The following is a 22349-nucleotide window of genomic DNA, read 5'->3' as shown; positions in this document are numbered from 1 at the left end:
TGTATTTACGAGTCATTTTTAATGATACTTCATATGTCTATGATTGTTGTGTGTTGTTCAGATTCCCTTTTCTTAAACCTGGTAATTCGTAAGATTTACTCTCTGGAAAGCGATTGATTTTAATGAAAATTTATCATGAGATCAGAAATCCAAAGTAAACATAGAATATTCCAATAACACAAAGGAAAACCTGTAATTAGCTTTAATTTCAAATGAATTAAAATGATCCATTTGGTTTCATTAAAGATTTTTCTGTAGTTCATGATGTAAATGTGATAATCTATGGTTATGATGAACATAGGGAAAATGCACACTTACATTATGCTTTTATGTGTTCTAGACTTACAACAAAGCAAGAAGGGAAAAAAAGGCTAAAGCAATGGGGTCAAGAAAAGCCTGTGAGAAAAAAATTCCCTTTAACTCTCTCTCTCTGCTTGCCATCCCATTAAAAAGCATTTTGAGAATGTGAGGTCCCATAAGTTAACAGAATATAAGAAGGGAGAGAAATTATTTTTAAAAGGGTTGACAAGGAATTTTCCTCTGCGATAACACAAATCCTCTGTGCTGACGTTGACAGGTGCTTATTTAAAAAAAGGTAATTTAAAGGTCCTATACAGAAATCTACGTATATGATTTTTGTACCCCAGGGTGTGATATTTCCTTTGCTTTTAGCAACCCTTCTCAGTCTGACAAATAATGATGTAGAAGAGATGGGGTATTAATATCCAAGGCAGATCTGAAACTTCATGGATAAACACAATTTCTTCTTTTTTTCCTCTTTTTCTCGTTAAATATCAATGGTGCTTTAATAAAAAAAGTAAGGAACAAACAGTCCAAAATCGAAAGTATGTTTTTAAATTGCTTGAGTGTCTTTCATAACAAAGAGCGCAGTTCAAAGGAAAATGCTGGGGGGGGTTGATGATTTTTGTTATTTTCATGCAACGTCTGGCTATTTAGGCTTATACCTATGACAGGTATAAGACTAGAAACAAGCCAGCCAGTGAACAACAGCAAAAGAAATATTTTCTCTCTCTTTCTGCATCCATTTTCCTAAGTACGTAAAGATCAGAAACATTTTTTAAGAGAACAGATTTTCTGGTTTTGCAGAGTTTTATGATAGAAAATCTGGTTGGGAAAAAAACCCTCCATCTTGCTTAGCAGAGTGAATAACTGCTCTTTGAAGCATTTCACCCTTTGTGTTAACAGATTTTTAAGAAAGGACTAATTATATGGGCTTATTACTATGATCAGGGGATGCTTTAGTCAGTATCTGAAGAGACTGTCATTGTTTTGGAAACTGCATGCTTTTCAGGGAAAGAGCAACGCTATGTCCATATCAAGACCGATAGTCTGAGTTCCAGCTGGAGGACAGGAGCATTCCGGGGTTTTGGTCTTCTTTCCCACAGAAAGAGAATCAGCAGAGAATGCCTTTGTGCAGCCGAGGCAGAGATGCCCTTTGACTTACCTGAAGACACTAACAGTCAGCTTTCAGCAAGCAGATCATATTGTTGAGAAATAAATGTAAGGCAGAGAGAAGTACTACACGTAGAAATATAGGAAGAAATATATCACTGGTCCTGTTCATATGCCTGAATCAGCAGGGCAATACCTGTGTGTTCCCGCTGGACTCCAAACAAGGCGCTTTTTTTTTGTTTATTCAAAGCCCTTTCCACCACTAAAATTAAATCTTTCTTTCAGTTCATCACTTCAGTTCATCAGCTGTCTTCAGGGCGATATTAGCAGTGATAAAGATCAAGCAAAGAGTTCTAGAAAGTTATGGTCACCTTTTTAGAGGTAGCTTTTTCATCAGGTTTGTCCCGTAGTCCTTACAGGAAGGAACAAAACCACAAAATTACTGAAAAAAACCCCATGAAAACCTGTCTATCAAGTACAAAATTCTGTACCGTCACACCAAAGCTCTCCTGGTGCCTCATTCAGAATAACGGGAGGATAAGGACCTGCAGATGAGTGTCAGCTACATCTGAATGCTGATCTCTGGAGGGGTTCAGATGTTACTATTGCAGCTCTGCATTTAGCTGCACTTTGAGGCTTTCTAATTGTTTGCAACAGAGAAGTCATTTCAGAGGTAGAGTTGCAAACAGGTGAGCAATCTCCGTTACTCTAGGATCAACTTGGTGAAGAACACTTTCCAACAAGCCAGACAAAATAGTGATAGTAGGACGTAAGCATGTGTATATAAAGATCACTCCAAAAAATCAGATCCACATACGTGTGCCAGTGCTACAGGAGGGAAAAGCTAGTAACCTTTATCAGGAGGGTCGAACTGAAAGGAACATTTAAGCAACAGCGTTACTGGAAAAATACTATGTGTCCCTGAGTGAGGTGTCAAGCTGGCTGAGATCTGGAAAAACACATGCTCTCTCAAGGTAGTTTTCCACACTTAATGTGTATGAGCTATTCCAGAGTTAATCTGCAGATTAATCACTTACTAGCATGCAGTAATAAACTTTAACAGGCACTGTAGAATATAGTCCCTAGATTCTGGAATAAAGTTCCTCTAAACCGCATTCCCAAAATAAATTATTACGATTTATTTTGAATTTGCATTCAAATAATTATTTTAAGAATTTATTGTTGATTTGAAGAATGTAATTTTCTTTTCGTGTCAGTGGCATCTCCTTTTGTTCCCACTTTATCCGAGGTTAAATTGTTCTGCCTCTGATGGGTTCTTTATCAGTCCGAGTTAAAGCAGCTGTAGAAGAGTTAACAGTAAGAGCTTAAATTTATTTCGTAGTAAAAATGAAATGTTCCAATAAAGCTTTGCAATTGTTCCTTTGTCACACTGGAAGAAGGGGTATGATCCTCATGAAAAAGTGCAAACTGCTTCCAGCATTAGCAAGAAGATGGGTGTAGTTCAAATCATCTGTGATAGTTGGCTCCAGAAAAGAGAAATTCAGGTAACATTTTTTTAAAATTGTACGGAATTGGATTGGCAGAAAGGAGGAAATACAGTTATACAGAGATCACACATGAACTATAGAATTAAAACCATTTGCTGATACTTTGTCAGCCAGTAGTCCAGGATATTTTATTTTACATCCCATGGGGGTAACATCAGATCACCACAACCTACCGATGGAAGTGTGATTTAGTGATCTGTTGAACACTGAGCAATGCAGAATTTCTCCACTGTTCTTGCTCTTAAAGAAAAACCTATGGAACAGAATTTTTTTAGTTTGTCCATTATTAATATCTTCTGTGCTCACTCTTCAATATATTTCCTTCCATATTATGTATTTATACAGTGTGGTGTACATTGGCGTAATGTACTACACTTACTACGTTTCCTGTTTTCTGAGCATCTCAAAGCATTATTTAAACACTGACCCTCACAAAGTATCTTGTAATGTGAATAAGCATTGAAATTTCAAGTAGACAAACAGATACTCAGAAAATGTGAATGATTCATTCCAAATTATGTAACAAATACTACAGCTGAAGAAAAGTATGTTATTCACACTCATGGTGCCTCTCCAAACACTGTATTCCTTGTGTTGTATAGGATTGGGAATTGCTGGATGAAGAACTCTTGCAATACACTTAATGACACCATCATTGTCATGCCTCAGCACTTCCTCTTCTTGTTACATTTTGTAACAAGATCTTCAGTTGCATAGATTTTGTATTTTGTTTTATATATATGTATTGTGTATGTATATCACAGTATGTACTCTGACTTTTAGTTAATAATACAATACCTTGCTTAGGAACGTAAAGATAGCATAGATTTCACATAGCTTAATTTTCCCCTGCTTATCTTCCTACACATTTGTAAAGAGCTATGTTTTAAAAATATTAGCTTTAAAAGTTCTCGGCATCTCAGCAACATCTTATAGCAGAGGCTGGTATTTTTTCTTTTTTCATGGATTTTTTTTAACACCCTTAAAAACTTCTTCCTGTGAATATAAATGTTTACACTTACACACACTGTGTGACTCGCTTCCTCTGACATGACTCTGTTTTCCTTCAACTTGAAGCCTTCATCTGATACATTCTTAAGAGTACCACAATTCTCATATGACAACTAGAGTTTGTCAGTCCACTGTCACTGGTACCACTAGTTCCTAAAAATTAGTTCCCAGACTATATTGGGGACCACCTTGCCTACCTTTAATTGTATAAAATTTAGGCTTATGTCAAATTAAAATTGTGTAAGCCTTAGGTAGCTTACCATTATAGTCAAGAGAAAAAAAGTTACTCTGACCTTGAATCTGGTTCAACAGATGTGTACAGACAAGGGAGGAAAAATTAAATTCCAGAAATGCTTGTCTCCGTGTTTTGCAGAGGGAGTGTAGTTGCCTAAATTCTGAGTGTCTAGATGAAAATAAGATGAATCCCACCTTCAGAATTTCTCCCGTTAATAAGAAGCTTACGGTTATACCACTATGTCCTTGGTTTTCATTTCATAGTAGAACAGAGAAAAATAGAATCACTCCATTAAAATCAATTGTTGCTGTGACTATCTTTTAGTGTTTCAGCAGTATTTTGTAGTGTACCTACTGTGCAGTTTTCCATTTACACTAAAATAAATTTCTGCTTACTTCATGTTCTTTTCTCACAGCTTGCACTCACTATGGAATTAAACATATTTGGATGATACACACTAAAAAGAAAACATATTTATTTTGGTTTTGTGCAATAATTTTCTTGTTCAATATACGTATTTTTGTCTCCCCTATAATTTTGTGCAATTTATTTTACCACATGCTGAATTTGACAGTCAGTTTTATTCTTCATTTTTAGACCTTCTTTTCTCTGTTCTAACCTCATAATTTTGATGTAATTAGAAAGCCAAGTAGAGTGAACCTTAGAGATATACTGCAGAGCTGTCAATGTAGTTGAATGAATGTTTATTGTATGTTAGATATATCAAAATTTAACATGCCCAGTATTAGAGATTTTCTGGTGGGTATATTAATACCCTTATAGATAGGCAACACACTTCTGCAGGCTGGAAGGATTGTGTGTCACAAGATTTCTCTGCATCATAGAATAGAAGGGCCAGAAGATTCTTCATAAATATAAAACTTCATTCTTTACCCAGATCAATAAAATACTATATTCTTTCATGTAGTCTGGAAGTCTCTCTAAAACATGAATTCTAACTTTCAGTAATAGTTCCCACAGGTCCCTTTGAATAAATTTTTCGTATCTGTGCTCGTGTTCTTATTCTTTATGCATTAAAAATCCACTAGGTATTTACACAAGTGGATGAATGTAGCTTTGGGTCCCTACTGCTCAGGATAGTGTGCAAAAACTTAAATATACACAAATAGACTTAAGCCCTTTTTTTTTTTTTTTAAATCTCACTATGTATTTGCAGAATGCTGTTATTAGAGCATTGCTATGTATTCAGAGGAATTTAGGTGGATTGTAGTTAAAAACGTGTCTTTAATGTTTTGAAGGAACTGCGTATGAAAGAAGTGTTATACCTGATTCTGCAAAGACACTGATATTACCTATCATGTTACACACTGAAAATTAAATTAGAATAATTCTATAAAGCATATCTTACAATAGAACTGTGCTCTGCAGAACTCGATAAAATATTTTTAGTTTATGAAAGTCTGTTCAGTTTCCAAGTTCAATCGAATAAATGTGATGCTATTTTTGAGCTAAAAGTGATAAATATGTCAATACAGTATTTTCCCGGCAAAAGAGTTTCTGTTTCTTATTGGCTTTTTTCTGAGTTTATACTGATTTAGTGTATATTGTTAGTATGTTTAGATGTGATATCTATGTAATTATTTTTTAGTTTAACAAAAATACAACAAATTCTTTCTTTGCAGTTATTTTAATTTTGAAGAGTGGTCTAACCACAAGCCATGTTTATGTCCATGTAGAATGAGGCTGAGAAAGCGATCATGTTTGCTACTGTGAAGTTAACATGTGTCTCCCTCCCCTCCTAAGAGGCCCCTGGGGACACATTCTAATACAGGCTGAGCAGTGCCATGATGGGGAGAATTCTCGTAGATGGCAACATGTGTATCTGAGTTAAAAATCCTATCCATTTTTAAGTTTTAAAAAAATTGGTGGGTGATTTTGTAGTGAGGCATTTGATAGCTTTCTCAATTTTTGAATGAAAAAAAGATAAAAGAATAAATGCAATTTTTCACGAAATGGTTAGGAAAAGCAAATACAATGTTATAGGATTAAAAATATGGTAGAAATATGGTAGCAATTGAGAGATTTGACTCTTAGAGAGGGATTTGTTTTGTGGTTGTTTTTTTAAATGGTTGTCCTCGCCTGTACTCTGACTGACTTTTTTTTTCTGTTCTTACTATCCTCTGCTGAAATTTATTTATATGCTTGTCAAAAAACACGTCAAGTCAGTGCCACTTGGCAAAAGTTGTGTTTATTTCTTTTATTACTTTTATTTCTTTTATTACTTCAACTAGTGCAGTAGGTTTTAGGCTTATCATTACTTATCGACGAGTACAACTTCTTCGTGACACGCGAACAGAATATGAAATAGAGATTAGCACTTAGAAATTTCATGGCCTCCTCTGGTAAAGTTATAACAAATTACAACTTGAGAAATTATATCTGCTAAAATCTAGTATCTTAGTCTCTGCGTAAATAACTGTAAAACTGGACAGGAAATCTATCTAGAAATATCTAGATAACCACAGATTTGTAGACTAAACACAGGTTTACATAAGATTGCATTCATTCCAGTTGAAGTAACACATCAAATGGCTATACTATATACTTTCTGAGCTTAAAAAATTACTCAGTTATCATGCTGATGTTAAACAAATATGCATGTAACGCAATAACTGAGTAGCCTGTACAGACTCATGTTAATGAGCAGTATGTCATACTCACCTGCTCACATTTCTAAATCCATATTTAGCTCAAGTTCAATCCAAAAGATCAGTGAGTAGATGTGACACCTACATTGCACGTTGAATGCTGATAGAACACACATATAACTTCAATAATTTTTCAGCACCAGAATTGCTGGAGCCTTTAGTGTTCTTTCCCAATCTATGATTTAGGTCTTCCCCAAGGATAAAACAGCTTTTATGTTTAAAAATTGTATTTTATCATGTAACAGATAGAGATCTTCCTTGTAATTTATCACATTCATATTATAAAAACCCAAAACAAAACACAAAAAAACTGCCAAACTTCAGCTTTATTAGGGTGTAAGATGTTGAGCGCAATCTCCAAAGGTTTGAAGTCACAAAAACTAGTAATTAATTTCATCAGACTGTACAGTGGCCAGGAACTATTTCAGGATTTTTAAAAATAAAGAAGTTTTCCCACTGTAGTGTTAATGACAAATAAGAAAACAATCTTTGATTACAAAAACTCAGGGATTTACTTCTGATTTTTTTTGTTAATTGTGCATGTTTCAGAGATTGTACTTTCAAAGAAATGCTTTTGCTTAATTTTTTTACTAGCTAGATTCCAGTTACTCCTTCTCAGGGGAAAAGATAAAAAAGGAACCCTACCTGCCAAATGCACACTAGCTACAGAACTTGCACTGTATCTGCAAACTTACCTTGATTGGTACATGAAAAATATATAGTGTGTCTTTTTTACATTTTGACTTTGTGGTTAAGATTTGTTTTCTTCCTAAGAGAGCTGCATTTGACTATTGTGCTTGCACAGGATTTCTGAGCGTGAAGCTGCACTGGAATCAGCCCTGAGAATGTTGCAGCAGTTCTACCTGGATCTTGAAAAGTTCCTTGCTTGGCTTACAGAAGCTGAAACAACTGCGAATGTGCTGCAGGATGCCACACACAAAGAAAAGGTACTAGAGGATGCCAAAATGGTTCGGCAGCTCATGAAACAGTGGCAGGTAAGACAATCACTTCAGTTTATAGACATGTCCAGCATCCAAAGTGGTGGGGTTTTTTTCCAGTGTGCAGCTACTCAACAAAACTGAAATTATTTTGAAAAGGAGAACTGGTTCTACTACTAAGCTTTAAGTGTTGCTTTGGAAATTGTTGCGGGGATCTAACATGAGTCACATCATGATTCTGTCTGACGTCTTTCAACATAATGCATTTGAAAAAGTGTCTTGAAGTACAGCTTTAAAAAGTACAGAAAGGAAACTGTGCTGAAATGGGCTTTTAGATTTTTTTTTAATTACATGAAAATGAAATACTCTACCAAGCTGCAGTCAGTCTTGAACTGAGCACTTGACAGACATGAGAGTTTATTAAGCATTTCTGGTATTTATAGAAGTTAAAGAAATTGCATCAAGTTTATTCTCTGTAGCTTAACTGAATTAGTTTTCCTCCATTACTTTCAAATGCATGAAAAATGCTAATTTGGTATTTGGCTGATTTATTGTCAACATGCTCTGTTGCGATAATAAAAAGTGATAATGATTAAAATTTTCGAAGTTAATGGCTGAACAGTTTTCAGACAGTTGTTTTCCTATGAAAACAAAAAATTTTAAAGACAGAGAAAGTTGTAGCTGGTGTTCAGAGAATCTTGAGGAGAACGAAAAATAGTTGAGAGGGTGTTGTTGAAATATGTTATATTTTCATTGTGCTTTCTTCACTACAGTTATTGAGAGGAATACACATGTCTGTGTGAGGTCTTAGATTTCTTAAATACGATGTTGGTTGGCTGTTGGGAAGGCAGGGCCCTTTCTTCCAGTGTTCCTTGATAGTGTATGACTTTCATGTTGACAGAAAGTTCAAAACTGGAAATTCCAGGCACTGAAGCCAATATACCATAATTTATTTATGAAAAACATACTGTGAAAAATTTTACTTATAAGTTATTATGTTGAGTAAGTACATTGCATGGAAATACTGCTACCTTCTTTTGGCACTACTGTGTTAATACATGTTTTTAACTGTTTGACTGAAATGCTGCTAAATTCCATGACATTATACTCTGAAATCTACACTTGTTGCACTGGACAAAAGTGAAGTCTGAACCACATTTTTCATAGTGAGTCTTTATACTAATGTGGTTTTATAGTAGTGTACCTTTAAGTTCTTATGTGTTTCTGAATTCAGTTGCATGATCCTGGAGAGCAGATCTGAATGGAAGATAGTTCCAGATGAAGTGGTTAATTTTCAATGTAGGCTATCTTTTTATATTCCCTAGATTAGGTTTGTGATTGTAATGGTGCTGAAACAGTTGAATTATTAAGTATTTGCAGAAGTTATTTTTTATATGGTCATTGAAAAATGGATTATTTGGCAAAATAGAGATACCTAAAAATTTAGGTCAAATGCTTCGTTTCTAACTGTAATGGAGCTTTGTAGATCTTGTTATCTTTTCAACTGGTATCTAAATTTTTTTTTAATTTACACGTAAGAACCATCCAGAGCTGCAGACAAAATGAAAAATAAATGCATACAAGTCCTTCCCTCCACAAGTAATTAATGAAGTACATAAAAATATCCATCATGTGAACAATTACTTTGAACGGTAAGCTTTCTTCTAAAGATTTTTCTTCACTTCAGTAAAGATGCAAGATGAAATTTTCAATTCTTCTCTCCAGTCAGAAAGTGTAAAAACTGTTGTAGAGGCTCTATTTTTTTCATTTCCAAAAAGCAAACATCGTTCCATTCACATTCTTGGCTGTACAAGAGAAATTATGCTCACGTCTTAAGAAGAAGCATTAGTATGCACAGGCAAAAAAGTGGTTGTTATATGGTCTTTTGCTCCCAAAAGAGTTATATATACCTGTCCACCAACAGCACAAGAATTTGAGGCTTTAGTTAGAGTTGATGATTGCAGGAGGAAATATTTTGATGTGCGATTTGTGGTGGGCTTTTTTCACTTGCATCTGCATGCTGACCTGTCGCTGTGTAGATCAACTTGTTTTTTTTCCTGGGCCTGTCACCATTTGCCAGCATTTTTATACCATTTTTAAGCCTCCGAAAGAGCTCTTATAACAAGCACAAGTGGATATTCAAATGCCCTTCTCCTGAGGGGAGTCTGCTGGATACCTTTTTAAAAAATGATAGAACAATCTTTTTTTTGTTGTTGTTGTCTTCCTCAAGTAGAAGAAAAATACCTATTTCTACGGGAATAAGGAAAGTTCTGTTTAAGTAAATAGAATGGGACTTTTGTTAGAAATTTTAATTGGGAAAGACCATTTTTTTTCTGTGGTTGAAGAATTACAGTAAAGTGGCCATTCAAGATTTGCACCTTCTTCCATTTCATTAAATTATCAGGAATTTGAGACACAGTCATCAATTAAAGCTAATTTAAAAGGATGTATCTTTTTACTCGTGTGTGTTTTTGGTAATTAGAGCATCATTTTTAGTCAGTTCTCTTATTGCAATAGGGATTTCAATAACAGCAAATTTTAGGTTCAGGAAAGTTAGCCAAGTTGTTTGAACCAAGCAGAGCATTTGTCCACACATGTTAACACATTGTAATGCTGAATAAAGAACTTGATAGTGACTGCAGGTTTTTCTGGAGACTTTGCATTATTCCCAAATGATAAATGGTGCTTTTGTAGCAGTTCACCATTACTGGACAGACATACATGCAGACAAAAACACAAACGTGCATAAACTTCTATTTCTCCACTAGTACCTGATAGATTTTTCTGACGATGTGTATTTGAGTTTCATACACACAATGAATGGACAATCCCAGCAAAAGTCAGTTGGAAACAAAGTATGGGAATAAATTAGTGGAGACTGTGGCTACGAATACACGAGCAAGTTGAGTATGTCCTCGGTCCTTCTCTGGCACTGAGGCCAGCTGTAAGCAAAATGCCACATCTGTGTTTTTGAACTGTTCTACACTTCATGAAGACATATATTATGCTAGGTTTCTTCTTACATAAAGTTTTTCATTAAAAGTTAAATAATTTTGATGACATAAGGAAATTATTCAAAAGCAAAAAAAAAGGTAAATTTATATAATAGTCTGAGAGTGCTTAGCTGTAACATTAATTCATTAAGATGGGTAAAATTTGCAATAGTCATAACACAGTGCTCCATATCAATAGTCCTCCCTGTAATAGCTTTCTGTCCAACTAGGTACAGTTTCCTGGTAGTGGTGTAAATATTGCCCATCTATGTGGCTACAAAACTGGTTAATGGAGCAAATATTAACGACTTTTACTACTTAAAGCACAATTTTGTCAATAAAATTATTTTATTGATGTCAGCTGAACGGTCGAGAAAGAGAGTATGGCTTTTCATCTGTTTCTCAGTTATTGCTGCATTGATTCTTCCAGCCTTCACACCCTGCCTGTAAGAGTTATCTTTCACAATTTGCTTGGATTCATAACAGTGAAAAGTTAGAACATGACAAAAGTGTGGCCATTTGTGTGCAGCTTATGCACATAAAAGATTCAAACAAAAGGAGCTTTAATAAGTCACTGAAATCTCAGAAATATGCATTTATGTACTTCATGGAAAGGGGTTATTGCTCACTAATCCATATCGTTGTCTCCATAAACCTTAAAACAGATAAGACTTTTATTTTTACTCCGTACTGTGGGCCAGAAATGCACTTACCCTATAAAACGCATCGTGCAATCCCTTGTATCCTGAGAAATTTGCTGTGTACATTGTACGTGTATAAAAACAGACTCATTCAAATATGTTCTTAATATGTTTTTTTTAACATCCAGCATATGCAGTGCAACCACATGCCCTGCCCCAGTATATGAAAGATCCTAACTGCTTTCAGCCAGGATTACAGTCTTCCAGCTGTTTTTTTTTTTTTCCCACATGAAGTCATGGGGTAGCTTTCCTCTCATCAGCCAGGCTGAATCCAGATCATAGGAGGTAAAACAAAATGGTAGTTTCTGGTTAAAAATCACCGTATCACAAGTCTTTTGAAAGAAACTTCAACTACCTAGGTTTATAGAGTCCATAGAAGTCATGGTTAAATGTGACATGTGTACGTAGATCTGCAGTCTCTGTCTTGTTCTTTATGCAGGTCCATGGACTTGGGTAATGTGAAAATAGCAGGAGTCCTGAAATATTATGATTCTGTTTTAACCTGCTATTTTTAAGTAATAGGTATAAAGCAGTGTTTTGATAAAGAATTCTCTACACAAATAATGAAAAACCTAAATTTCTGAGTTCAGTAGTAGCTTTGTCTCCTTGTCGCTAAAAATGTTTATCTCACCTTTGGTGTTTACTGCTTTATGTTCTCAAGCTTTAATTTATTTTTTTAAACAACTAGGAAAGGAATATCTTGCTGTGTGGAAAGTGTTTTATATAGCAGAAGTTGCTTGTCTAGGAAAATCTCACATTTTTAGGTGTTTCTTTGCTTTTCATGTTAAGAAACCATTAGCTCAGATGTCACTAATAAAGATTAATCTTCCCCTAGTACTTAGCAGTTCATTCAGTAGCAGAAGGAGCAGGGTGAGACTTACATAACTGCACGTTCTAATCACCTGATGACGTAATTACATTAAGCTGTTGCATTATAAACACACTGTTTGTGTATGTAAGCATGTATTTGCATGCATCTTTTGTCTGAACTGAGGTGGTTTTGTTTAGCCTGGATAAATGCCAGGTGCCCACCAAAACCGCTCTATCACTCCCCTCCTCAGCTGGACAGGGCAGAGGAAATATGATGAAAGGCTCGAGGGTCGAGACAAGGACAGAGAGAGCTCACTCACCAGTTACCGTCACGGACAAAACAGACTGAACTTGGGGAGAAAAGGGAGTTAAATTCATCACCAATCAAATCAGAGTAGGATAGTGAGAAATAAATCCAGATCTTGAAACACCTTCCCCCCACCCCTCCCTTCTTCCCGGGCTCAGCTTCACTCCCGTTTCTCTCCCTCCTCCCCCCGAGTGGTGCAGGGGACCGAGAATGGGGGTTACGGTCAGTTTGTCACACGCTGTCTCTGCCGCTCCTTCCTCCTCAGGGGGCAGGGCTCCTCACTCTCTGCTCCTGCTCCAGCATGAGGTCCCTCTCACAGGAGACAGTTCTCCACAAACTTCTCCAACGTGAGTCCTTCCCACAGGCTGCAGCTCTTCACAAACTGCCCCAGCGTGGGTCCTTCCCACGGGGTGCAGTCCTTCAGGACCAGGCTGCTCCAGCGTGGGTCCCCCACGGGGTCACAAGCCCTGCCAGCAAACCTGCTCCGGCGTGGGCTTCTCTCTCTCTCCATGGGTCTGTAGGTCCTGGCAGAAGCCTAGTCCAGCGTGGGCTCCCCACAGGGTCACAGCCTCCTTCAGGCATCCACCTGCTCTGGCATGGGGTCCCTTACACAGGTTGCAGGTGGATATCTGCTCCACCGTGGACCTCCATGGGCTGAAGGAGGACAGCCTGCCTCACCATGGTCTTCACAGGCTGCATGGGAAAATACTTCACTCCAGCATCTCAAGCACAGGCTCCCCCTCCTTCTTCCCTGACCTTGGTGTCTGCAGAGCTCTTTCTCTCACATCATCTCACTTCTCTCTCTCGACTGCCATTTCACAGCAGGTTTTTCCCCTTCTTAAATATGTTATCACAGAGGCGCTACCACCATCACTAATGCGCTCAGCCTTGGCCAGCAGTGGGTCCGTCTTAGAGCCAGCTGGCACTGGCTCTATCAGATATGGGGGAAGCTTCTCACAGCTTCTCACAGAATCTACCCCTATAGCCCCTCACTACCAAAACCTTGTCATGCAAACCCATAACATTCACACAGAATACTTTCTAGACAATCTTCAAGGATACAAACCAGTTACTCCAAGGAGTTGTGTAATTATGTGCTGCTTTTTATTTTCTAGTTGAAATACATCACATGTTCCCATGAGGCCTGCTTTGATAAGTAACCATATGAGGGAGATGAAAATAATTAATTTTACTTTCTGCTTCATACTTCTAGTGATAAGAACTCTCAACTGTATTAATTACTCCTCTGGTTTGTGTTTTTAGCAATAATTGTATGTGACATTTTATACAGCTTATGTAATATTAGATATAATTTTGAAGTTAGTGTGGATTTATCCTGTTATTTTATGAATGCAATCATTTAATATTAAGCCTGTAGATGAACTTATTTTCATTTTCACTGAAATTTGAGAAAGAATACAGCATGTGACACCTAGTTAAACAATAACTGGAGAATGCTTCTATACTATATACACAGGTTACCAAAAGTATCTGAAATAATCCATGATTACTGATGAGTTATTGCTAGTGTAGAAGTATGACAGCATATGATAAATGAAGCAGAGTTAATAACTTTGACATGAAATACATAGCAAATTTATTTTTATTACCACCTTCATGCTCATTTAGCCTATAACCTAAGTAGTCTTCCATTAGATGCAGGAGTTTTGCTGCAAATAAAGTGAAAAACTTGGAGTGCCTGAAGTTATACCTACAAATGTATAGTATGGGCAGTAAATGTATTTTCTCACAGTGTTGTGTTTAGCTAAAACAAGAGATACAAACAACAGGGAAGGGACTGTTGTCTTTTCTATTCCTATCAATGCTTCAAAGGTGCTCACTTTTTTTTAAGGTGTCCAAGAGGAGGTAGATACATGTTCCTGACTCTTCTTTATTACTTAGCTGTGTAGGTTCTGTGAGAGAGTAAAATTCTTTACAACTTTATTTCAAACATAACTGTGCTGGGCAATTATATGTAAATTAATTTTGTGACATGATGTATGAATTAGGTGATGAACCTGAAAAACAGGGAAGAGAGTGTCTGTAACGTCCTTGCTCAGTTTAACTGACTTTACTCAAAAATACTTAATAGTGATTAATTTGCTAGTACTTTGTGTCTTTTCTGAAACACTTGCTCACTCATTTCTGCTTGAAATGATTTTCTGAAAGCTTTAAATATCACATATAATCTTCTTCCCTCACCTATTTCTTTTTAAAGTTTAATCCTCCAGATTTGTCTTTTACACTAACCCGTTACCAGTTTTGAAATAAAATCTGTTCCATAATACCTTAAATGGAATAACAACTGTCAAAGCCATCTTAGTCCATTGAGTAATAGAAGAGAAATTCCAAAATCTAAATTTTAACACAAGAGCTATTACAGCCTAATCTGAGACAGGGCAAGATATTATCTCAGAGTGAAAAGTTACCATGCGGATTTTGTGAAGTAGTGGATAGTAATTACTTTGAAAACTCCTGGTCAAGAATTTTTTGGTATTGTGCTTGGTGGTCATGAGGGAGGGGAATAACGTTTCTTCATTGTTAACAGCAAGTGCCAAACTGACCTAACGCAACCTCTATGAACCTATACCTGCGGTGTTGACAAGTGCGGAATTCCTGACTGGAGAGCAAACTCCTTCATGGTCAGTGACTGTCATGGTTAGGGCACTCATTTGCACCCACTCTGGTTGAGATCAAATGCTTGAATCTGAATGTTCTCTGTCAGAGCTAAGTGCCTACTCATCTAGCTAATACTAGGAAAAGGTTTTCTTCATCTTCCTTGGGCTAATTTAATTTTGTCCTTAAACTCTACTCTGGCACATTTGTGGCAAAAGCAGCCAGCAGCACCCTGGGTGTATTGGGCGAAGTGCTGCCAGCGGTTTGAGGGTGGTGACCCTTCCCCTGTGCTCAGCAGTGGTGAGACTCACCTGGAGTGCTGGGTCCAGGGATGGGTTCCACAGTACGAGAGAGACGGGGACATACTGGAGCAAGCCTGGCGAAGGGCAACAAAGGTGGTTAAGGGTTTGGAGCATCTTTCGTATCAGGAGAGGCTAAGAGAGCTGGCACTGTTTTGCTTAGAGAAGAGAAGGCTCAGGGAAATCTTATCCAGGTGTGCAAATTCCTGTGTAGAGAAGACAGAAATGTGCTCTTCTCAGTAGTGCTCAGTGACAGGACGAGAGGCAGTGCGCACAGACTGAAATACAGGAGGTTCCGGGTTAGAGTAAGAAAAAAAAAATACTGTTGGGATGGTGAAAAGCATGAAACAAGCTGTCCAGAGAGGCTGTGGCACCTCCATTACTGGAGATCCTCAAACCGTGGCTGGACACAGTCTGCTCCAAGCAGGGGAGCTGGATCAGATTCTTTCCAGAGGTGCCTTTCTGCCTTGACTGTTCAGTGATTTTTGTGATCTCTGATCTGATCACATAATCACTGGTCGTATAGTCAGTCATTCTGTAGCCTAATTAATTTTTACTTAAATATACAAATGGAAAACCTTTAATAGGAGGAAGTAAGAAACTGTAAAGTTTCTTGCTATTTCTTGAGAAAATTTCATAAGCATCTCCCAGGAGTTCCTGAGTAATGTGTTTAAGTGAATGAGGAGGAAAAGTGGATAATAAAAAAAGAAATGATGTGGGGAGAAGGGACCACAGAGAATAACAATAATTATGTATTTTTAAATTACTCTTAATAGTGGAAACTGATGGGGAGATTGAAAGGTGAAAGCTAGAGGTAAGCGATGAAAATAGTACAAGTATTTTTCAGAGTACCATAAATTAAGATTGGGGTTTCTTTCCTTATGCACAGAATTGAAATCTGGGACCTTTGACCTTCAAATGTTTTTGTTTTCTCTTAATCCATTACTCTTTCACCTAAAATAAATATTTCCTCAAAAGTTATCATCCAAACATGAACGGCGACTTGCTTGAAACATTTTTTTTTTTTTTTAATTGGGATTTACCTTGGTACTGTATTAACAGAGTGATGCTTTTGAGCAGCCAGAGGGGAAAGTGTTAGCACAGTTCTGGGCTGAGACTTCCTACAGGCTACAGTCGTTCTAATTAGGTCTATTCACACTGAGTTCCTAGTTTGCTGGTGAGATCACATATTTTGGTAAAAGAATAGTGCTTTGTGTTAGTACCTGTATTTTTAATTGAATGCATTGGATGGAGGGGAAAGAAGTACTTTACAACATAAAAAGGGCGCTTCTGGTAACTCTGACAACATATCAGTGTACAGAGTATATAAATGTGCCTGAAGAGCAGGACAAAGATGGTGTCTGTCTTCAACCAGGTTCTGCGGTGTATTTTTATTTTTTATTTTATGAACCATGGATAGACGTGACAGATGAAACAATCCAGTGGCACAAAGGGTCAAAGATATTTTTAACATATTTTAATGTCATACCACTCAACTACATTATGATTAATGTGCTGCTGTAGAAGGCACAAAGATAAGGACATTGTTGGTTCAAAGAGTATATAATCTGCAGTCCTATAAAAATGGGTAAAACTGGTGAAATCAATGAGACTCCTTATTCACATAAACATAAATATGTATTTGTGTTTGAAGCTTCAAGACCTAAAAGACATGCAAATGAGTAACCCTTTCAAATGCATTCTAAGGATCAAGTCTGAAAATACATTCACTTATGTTTGTTTATTTATGTTTGTTTTACACTTCTACAGTTTGTCATCTGTAGTAGGCTTGCCGGTTTGTGATTTATTTTCCCTTCTCAGAGAAGTAACAGTTTTATTTAAAAACTGCTTAAAAACCCAGCATGTGGTGAAGCAGTATCTTTTAATATTGATATTCCAGTATTCCTGCTACCTTTTGAGACTGTGATTTTGCTCCATTCAAATAACAATGGCAATTTCAGTGTCACTTCCATGTGATGATGTGCTTTGATCTAGGTAAGGGTGTGAAAAAGGGGAACCTGATGCTTTCAGTGCAGGGAGGAGTGACAGAAAGAAGAGAAGAGAAGAAAAGCTGGGAAATAGAGCAGCTGTGTAGAGTCAAGTTACTGCATACTGCTACATTATTGGAAAGCTGGCTACTTTCACAGGGAGGTTTAGATGCTGATTCTCAATGGGGAGTGCTGTTCTTCGTAGCTAGATATCAAAGAGAAGTGGTCATGAAATCAGCAATAAAACAGATACACAGATGTTGCTACTTTTTGTCAAAAGTTTTGTTTCAATTAGTTTAGTTTGAATAATCTTTGTCATAAAATCAGAAAATAAATTGCTGCTGCAGCTTACCTAGAAGTGGATACATTAATAATGTATTCTGCTTCTGCCATTCCTGTTTCTGAACTGAGAACAAACCCCTAATCAATACTGATTTTCTTTTGGAAGGTAAAGGGTGTCTTTTATTAGATGATCTAGTACTTAGTTACTAGAGTAAGATGTAACTATTCTTAAAAATTTTTCTCAGGAAAATAAACAGCTCTGAATTGTCAGAAATCTCACATATAAAGTGGATGTTTGCAAACAAGAAGACAGATAATTTTTTTCCTTTAATTTCTCATTTGCATAAGTTCTCATAGTCAAGGCAGAAGAAAAATCCCGTTTGTCAAATGTGCGAAATAACATAGTGTATGCTCACTTGGTTATTGAGCACACCAGAAGGATGGTCCTAAATTTTCTCTTGCAGATCAGCATTCAAATCCTACCAGCTTTAAACAAAGATTTTTCAAACATGGGTTAGATGGGAAAAGCTTTTGTAGCATGAAGTGTGAGATTGTATTGTATTAAGTGACATTATTAGAGGAGAGCATGGAAAATCACAAGCAGAAATGGGATGGAATGTTTAAGATGGTTTGCCGTTATTCCCGAATAGGTTCCAATTCCTACATTTTCTCCTGACCTTTTCATGCCTCTAGGATGCCTCATCCCTGTTTGCGTAGCCTTTTCTAAAACAGGATCTCCAACATCCAAAGAACTGGACGGATGGGCTCGTTCATTATTTTACTCAGCACATGCCGTATCTCACTGTAGCCCATCAACTTGAAGTGATAGGAATGAGATTGAGTGCTTAGCAAAACTTTGAAGACTTCTACCATTTGATCTTCCTGGATCATCAGTATGTTCTGGTACAGCCTAATCTGCCATTTAGTTCTTGCATTTAGTTGGTATTTGTTTTAGCAGATTTATTTGAAAAGTGAATAATCAGTAAAATCTGTTTGCAAAACCCCAACAGTAGCTTTTAATATATGCTTCTGGTGAGTTTGAAAGGGTATCTGTGCCGTTTACATTGTACCTCATACCAGACTATTGAAAACACAAGGCTGAAGTGCACATAACTTGCTAGTAAGACCAGATGTGTATTTTCCCAAGGCAGGTAAAAAGAAAAATGCTTGTATTGTGGTTATGAACATGTTAACATAAAAAGTATAAATTATATAGTGCATAACTGAGGCAAAGTATTAATTTTGGCTTAGGGCACATACCTTCCTGAATATGTAAGAAGGCGATGACCTACAAAGAACACAAATCAGGAATAAAACGAAATCATACATGCTTTTCAGAGACAAGTTCTACTTGTTTTGTGAAAGGCTTTTAGACTGTACTGAGAAAAATGGTTCTTTTCTAAGAAATGCTGCAAGCTTTTTCTTTTTATGAGTTTATAGCTGCCATAGCACAGGTTTTCTGCATGTGAATTTACACATTTTCACAATACTACCTGTTCTGTATCATGCACTGTGCAGCAGTGCTTTACTGTAGCAGAGCAAATCCCACTACCTGAACTGACAGTGTGTTTGACAAGAGTAACTTTATCATCACCGAGTGCCCCATTTCATTTGCTGTCAGAAGTTTAGACTTACTCTCTTTCAGCTGCTGACAAGAAATTGAATCTCTTCTGTCAGTATGAAGTTCCACATTGCATTTATCCTTTTGTACCAGAATTTTCATTTGAATCATTTATTTTCATTGGATACCATTTCATTTTGCATGTTTTCTTTTGGGTGCCTGCTTGCAGTTTACTGCCACTTCTCCCACATACGAAATTAAGTATTTTTTTTTCAGTAGCATGATTAGTGGTACAGAAGTATTATCTCAGTCTGTTTTGTAATGATTCCAGTGTGTTCATCACCTTGTTATCACAGAAAATAATAGCAACTTTTTGGAGGAAGACCTTTGTCCTCCTTTGTGGCAGTGCTGTAATTATGTTAGGAGATTCTAAACTGATGTTCAGGATTTTCCTTCTGGGTAAAATGCATATTGTTTGCAAATTCTGGAAAGTCAGCCTTAAATTAGGGTTACTTATCATAGTTTTGCTACATTTTGTCTCACTAAAGTTAACTAGATTTGGGTTTATCTTCTCTGAAATAGTTTGTATAATAATTGCATTTTCAGAGGGTGAATATTGTAACGAGAATATATAGCTACTTAAAAATGTATTAGTACTCTTTCTAGGGTTTCTAATTTCTATTTTTGTGTTGGCAATTCTCTGATTTTATGTGTACTTTTCTGTGTGTGGGAATCATCTGATGTTATGATATCTACCAAGTACCCTAAAATGACAGTATTGAGCTGCTTTACATGAGATTGAATTACATTATTTAGAGCCTATGGCACTGGAAATCAGATGTAGGCTCACATAGATTTTATTTATATAGGTTCTTCTGTTACATGTATTTTTGTATATATATATATTATCTTTCATATCTATTCTCTGATTTAGGATTATACAGCTTCAGATAACCTGTTCACATTGCGGGCTATATATAGATTTTTTTTTTTCAAATAACCTTGTCATCTGTGGATTTTCTTTGGACGAAGGTAGGAGGATGTGCCTTTAAACACTGGTACAAGCAGACACAAGCTCTGCTGTTTGTATCCAGGTATCAGTAGTTACCTACTAAGTAACCAGGCTATAGAAATACAGTAATGTCATCTCTTCAGTGTTTTGTCTGCCTTTACATTTTTTTGAGGTCATGTAACCAGTCTGTTGTGTATCTGCCACCTGTCCTTACTGGAATATTGTATGTAGTAGGGTTGAAGAGTCAGCTTCTGAGACCTGTTTTTAGGTGTCAACAGAGTGTGAGGCAAGTGTTGAAGCTTCCAGTAAGATCGGCAGAGTTGGTGCAATCTGGAAAGCTATTCGGATGGCCAAATCTCGTTATCCCATTGTCTTCATTTCACTGGGGATGCAACAGCAGCTCGTGTTTGGACCTTCTCACACCATGAAGAAACGTCCAAGAAGTGTGTCTGGGCTTGTGTTACTGCAGCGGTTTGTGCCACCCAGCTCAGCTTGGTTGCAATACCTGTTCTTTCTAGCTCTGCACAGGAATGGTGAGAGAGAAGTGCTTCCAGAGGGCAGTTTGGCGCAGCTGTGCTGTGACTATTTGACTTCTGGAGAAGTGTATGTCTCTCTTATGACTTAGAGAGAACCTAGGAGGAGTAGCTAAATAACTAACTAACTACACTAGGTGCCTACGCTTGGTGTGATTTTATTATTTAAAATGTGTGTGTGTGCATACACTCTCTCTCTCTTTGTTGGTAAATGTTAATAGTGTTTATATCTTTTGTTGTTGTTGTTGTTCCTTATTAATTTCATTACCTTTTACCTAAAATGGCTTAAAGAGCTTAAAGCTTCCCGTAGGTCCTACCATGCAGTATATTTCTAAAACCTGCAATTGCCTGTGAGGTGAGACTGCTGAGATCACTTTTCCCCCAAATGATGACGTGATGGAACTATGAAGGTATGTGAAGATATGCCTAGGAGGTTTCCTCTGCCAGATCACTCCAGGTTTTAAGCTCTGTCTTCTGCTGACCCATCTGTCCACAAGAATGCCCCATAAGTGTCGAGGCACTGACATTTGTTTGGTTTTACTCTGCCTCACTGAGAAATATTTATGTCTGATGTTGTTCTGGCTTGCCTTACTTCTTCATTGTCACCAGTTGGAAAAGGTGTTAATGCTTTCTGTTCTTCATGTGTTTCTTTTCCATAGAAAACTTCCTTGAAACCAAATGTTTGTTTGCTTAGGAAAGGATTTCAGCTCCTTTATGCCACTTGTTGGGGTGGTGGCTCTCTCACTTGTTGCAGAGAAAGGTTTTCACTGCTTCCGTTTGGCTGCTGTAGTTGTTGGGAGATCTGGATGGGCACAGCTATGAACCTACTCCATGGCTACCGTAGTCAGTCAGATTTTTGCCCACGAATTCTTTGTGGAACTCTATTGTACACAGGACTGCTGCTGCTTTTCAGAGGAGGGACGGGAGCGGAGTGAAGAAAGCCTGCACCAGGGTGTGGAAATCCATTTGCCTTCTGTTACGGTAGCCTGTTGGCTATCTTTGGTAGCAGTCAGCAACTCAGCCCAGGGAATCGATTTTTCTTAGTACTAAATAATGAGTCAGAACAGCCCTCAGGAAGGGAAGCATAGGGGACAGTAAGCTTATCTTGTATCTTGTGCCTACAAAAAGCAGATCTCTCTCTTTTCAGATATGCAAAAGGCACACAATCCTCATTTTCTCCAGACTTGTGGAATCCTTGTTCCTTCCTCCATTTCTTTCTCTTGTAAGTTCTTTCGGAACTTATTTATGCCGAGCTATTCTTAGAGTTGGATTTAGCAGTTTACCTGCAAGTGTGGCTGATTTGTGGCTTCGATATGCTAATGTAGGGCCCTTTGATTTAAAGCTGAAGTGGCTGCAATAATACAGTAGGTTTTTGCATGAGTCCTTTTGTGTGGAATAACTCTGCTGAATCAGGTTGGAGCTGGGAGAGGCTGGAGGAATGGCAGGAGAGATCTGAAACGTAACTGTCCGGTT

The 22349-nt window shown here is 37.2% G+C and overlaps 1 protein-coding gene across 19 annotated transcripts in view; it reads left to right on the top strand.

Moving 5' to 3' along the window:
- Nucleotides 1–22349, top strand: part of DMD (dystrophin) — a 1341705-nt gene that overhangs the window by 1071931 nt on the left and 247425 nt on the right. For all 19 annotated transcript variants that reach the window (XM_075430270.1, XM_075430262.1, XM_075430225.1 and 16 more), the window contains one exon: nt 7642–7831. In XM_075430270.1, coding sequence (XP_075286385.1) covers nt 7642–7831 — 190 coding nt within the window. The remainder of the gene's footprint in view (nt 1–7641; nt 7832–22349) is intronic.

Source organism: Opisthocomus hoazin, chromosome 1 (genome assembly GCF_030867145.1).
Source record: "Opisthocomus hoazin isolate bOpiHoa1 chromosome 1, bOpiHoa1.hap1, whole genome shotgun sequence".
Classification (NCBI taxonomy): Eukaryota; Metazoa; Chordata; class Aves; order Opisthocomiformes; family Opisthocomidae; genus Opisthocomus; species Opisthocomus hoazin.
The sequence above is the reverse complement of the archived record's forward strand: the minus strand, read 5'-3'. Positions and strand labels throughout refer to the sequence as shown.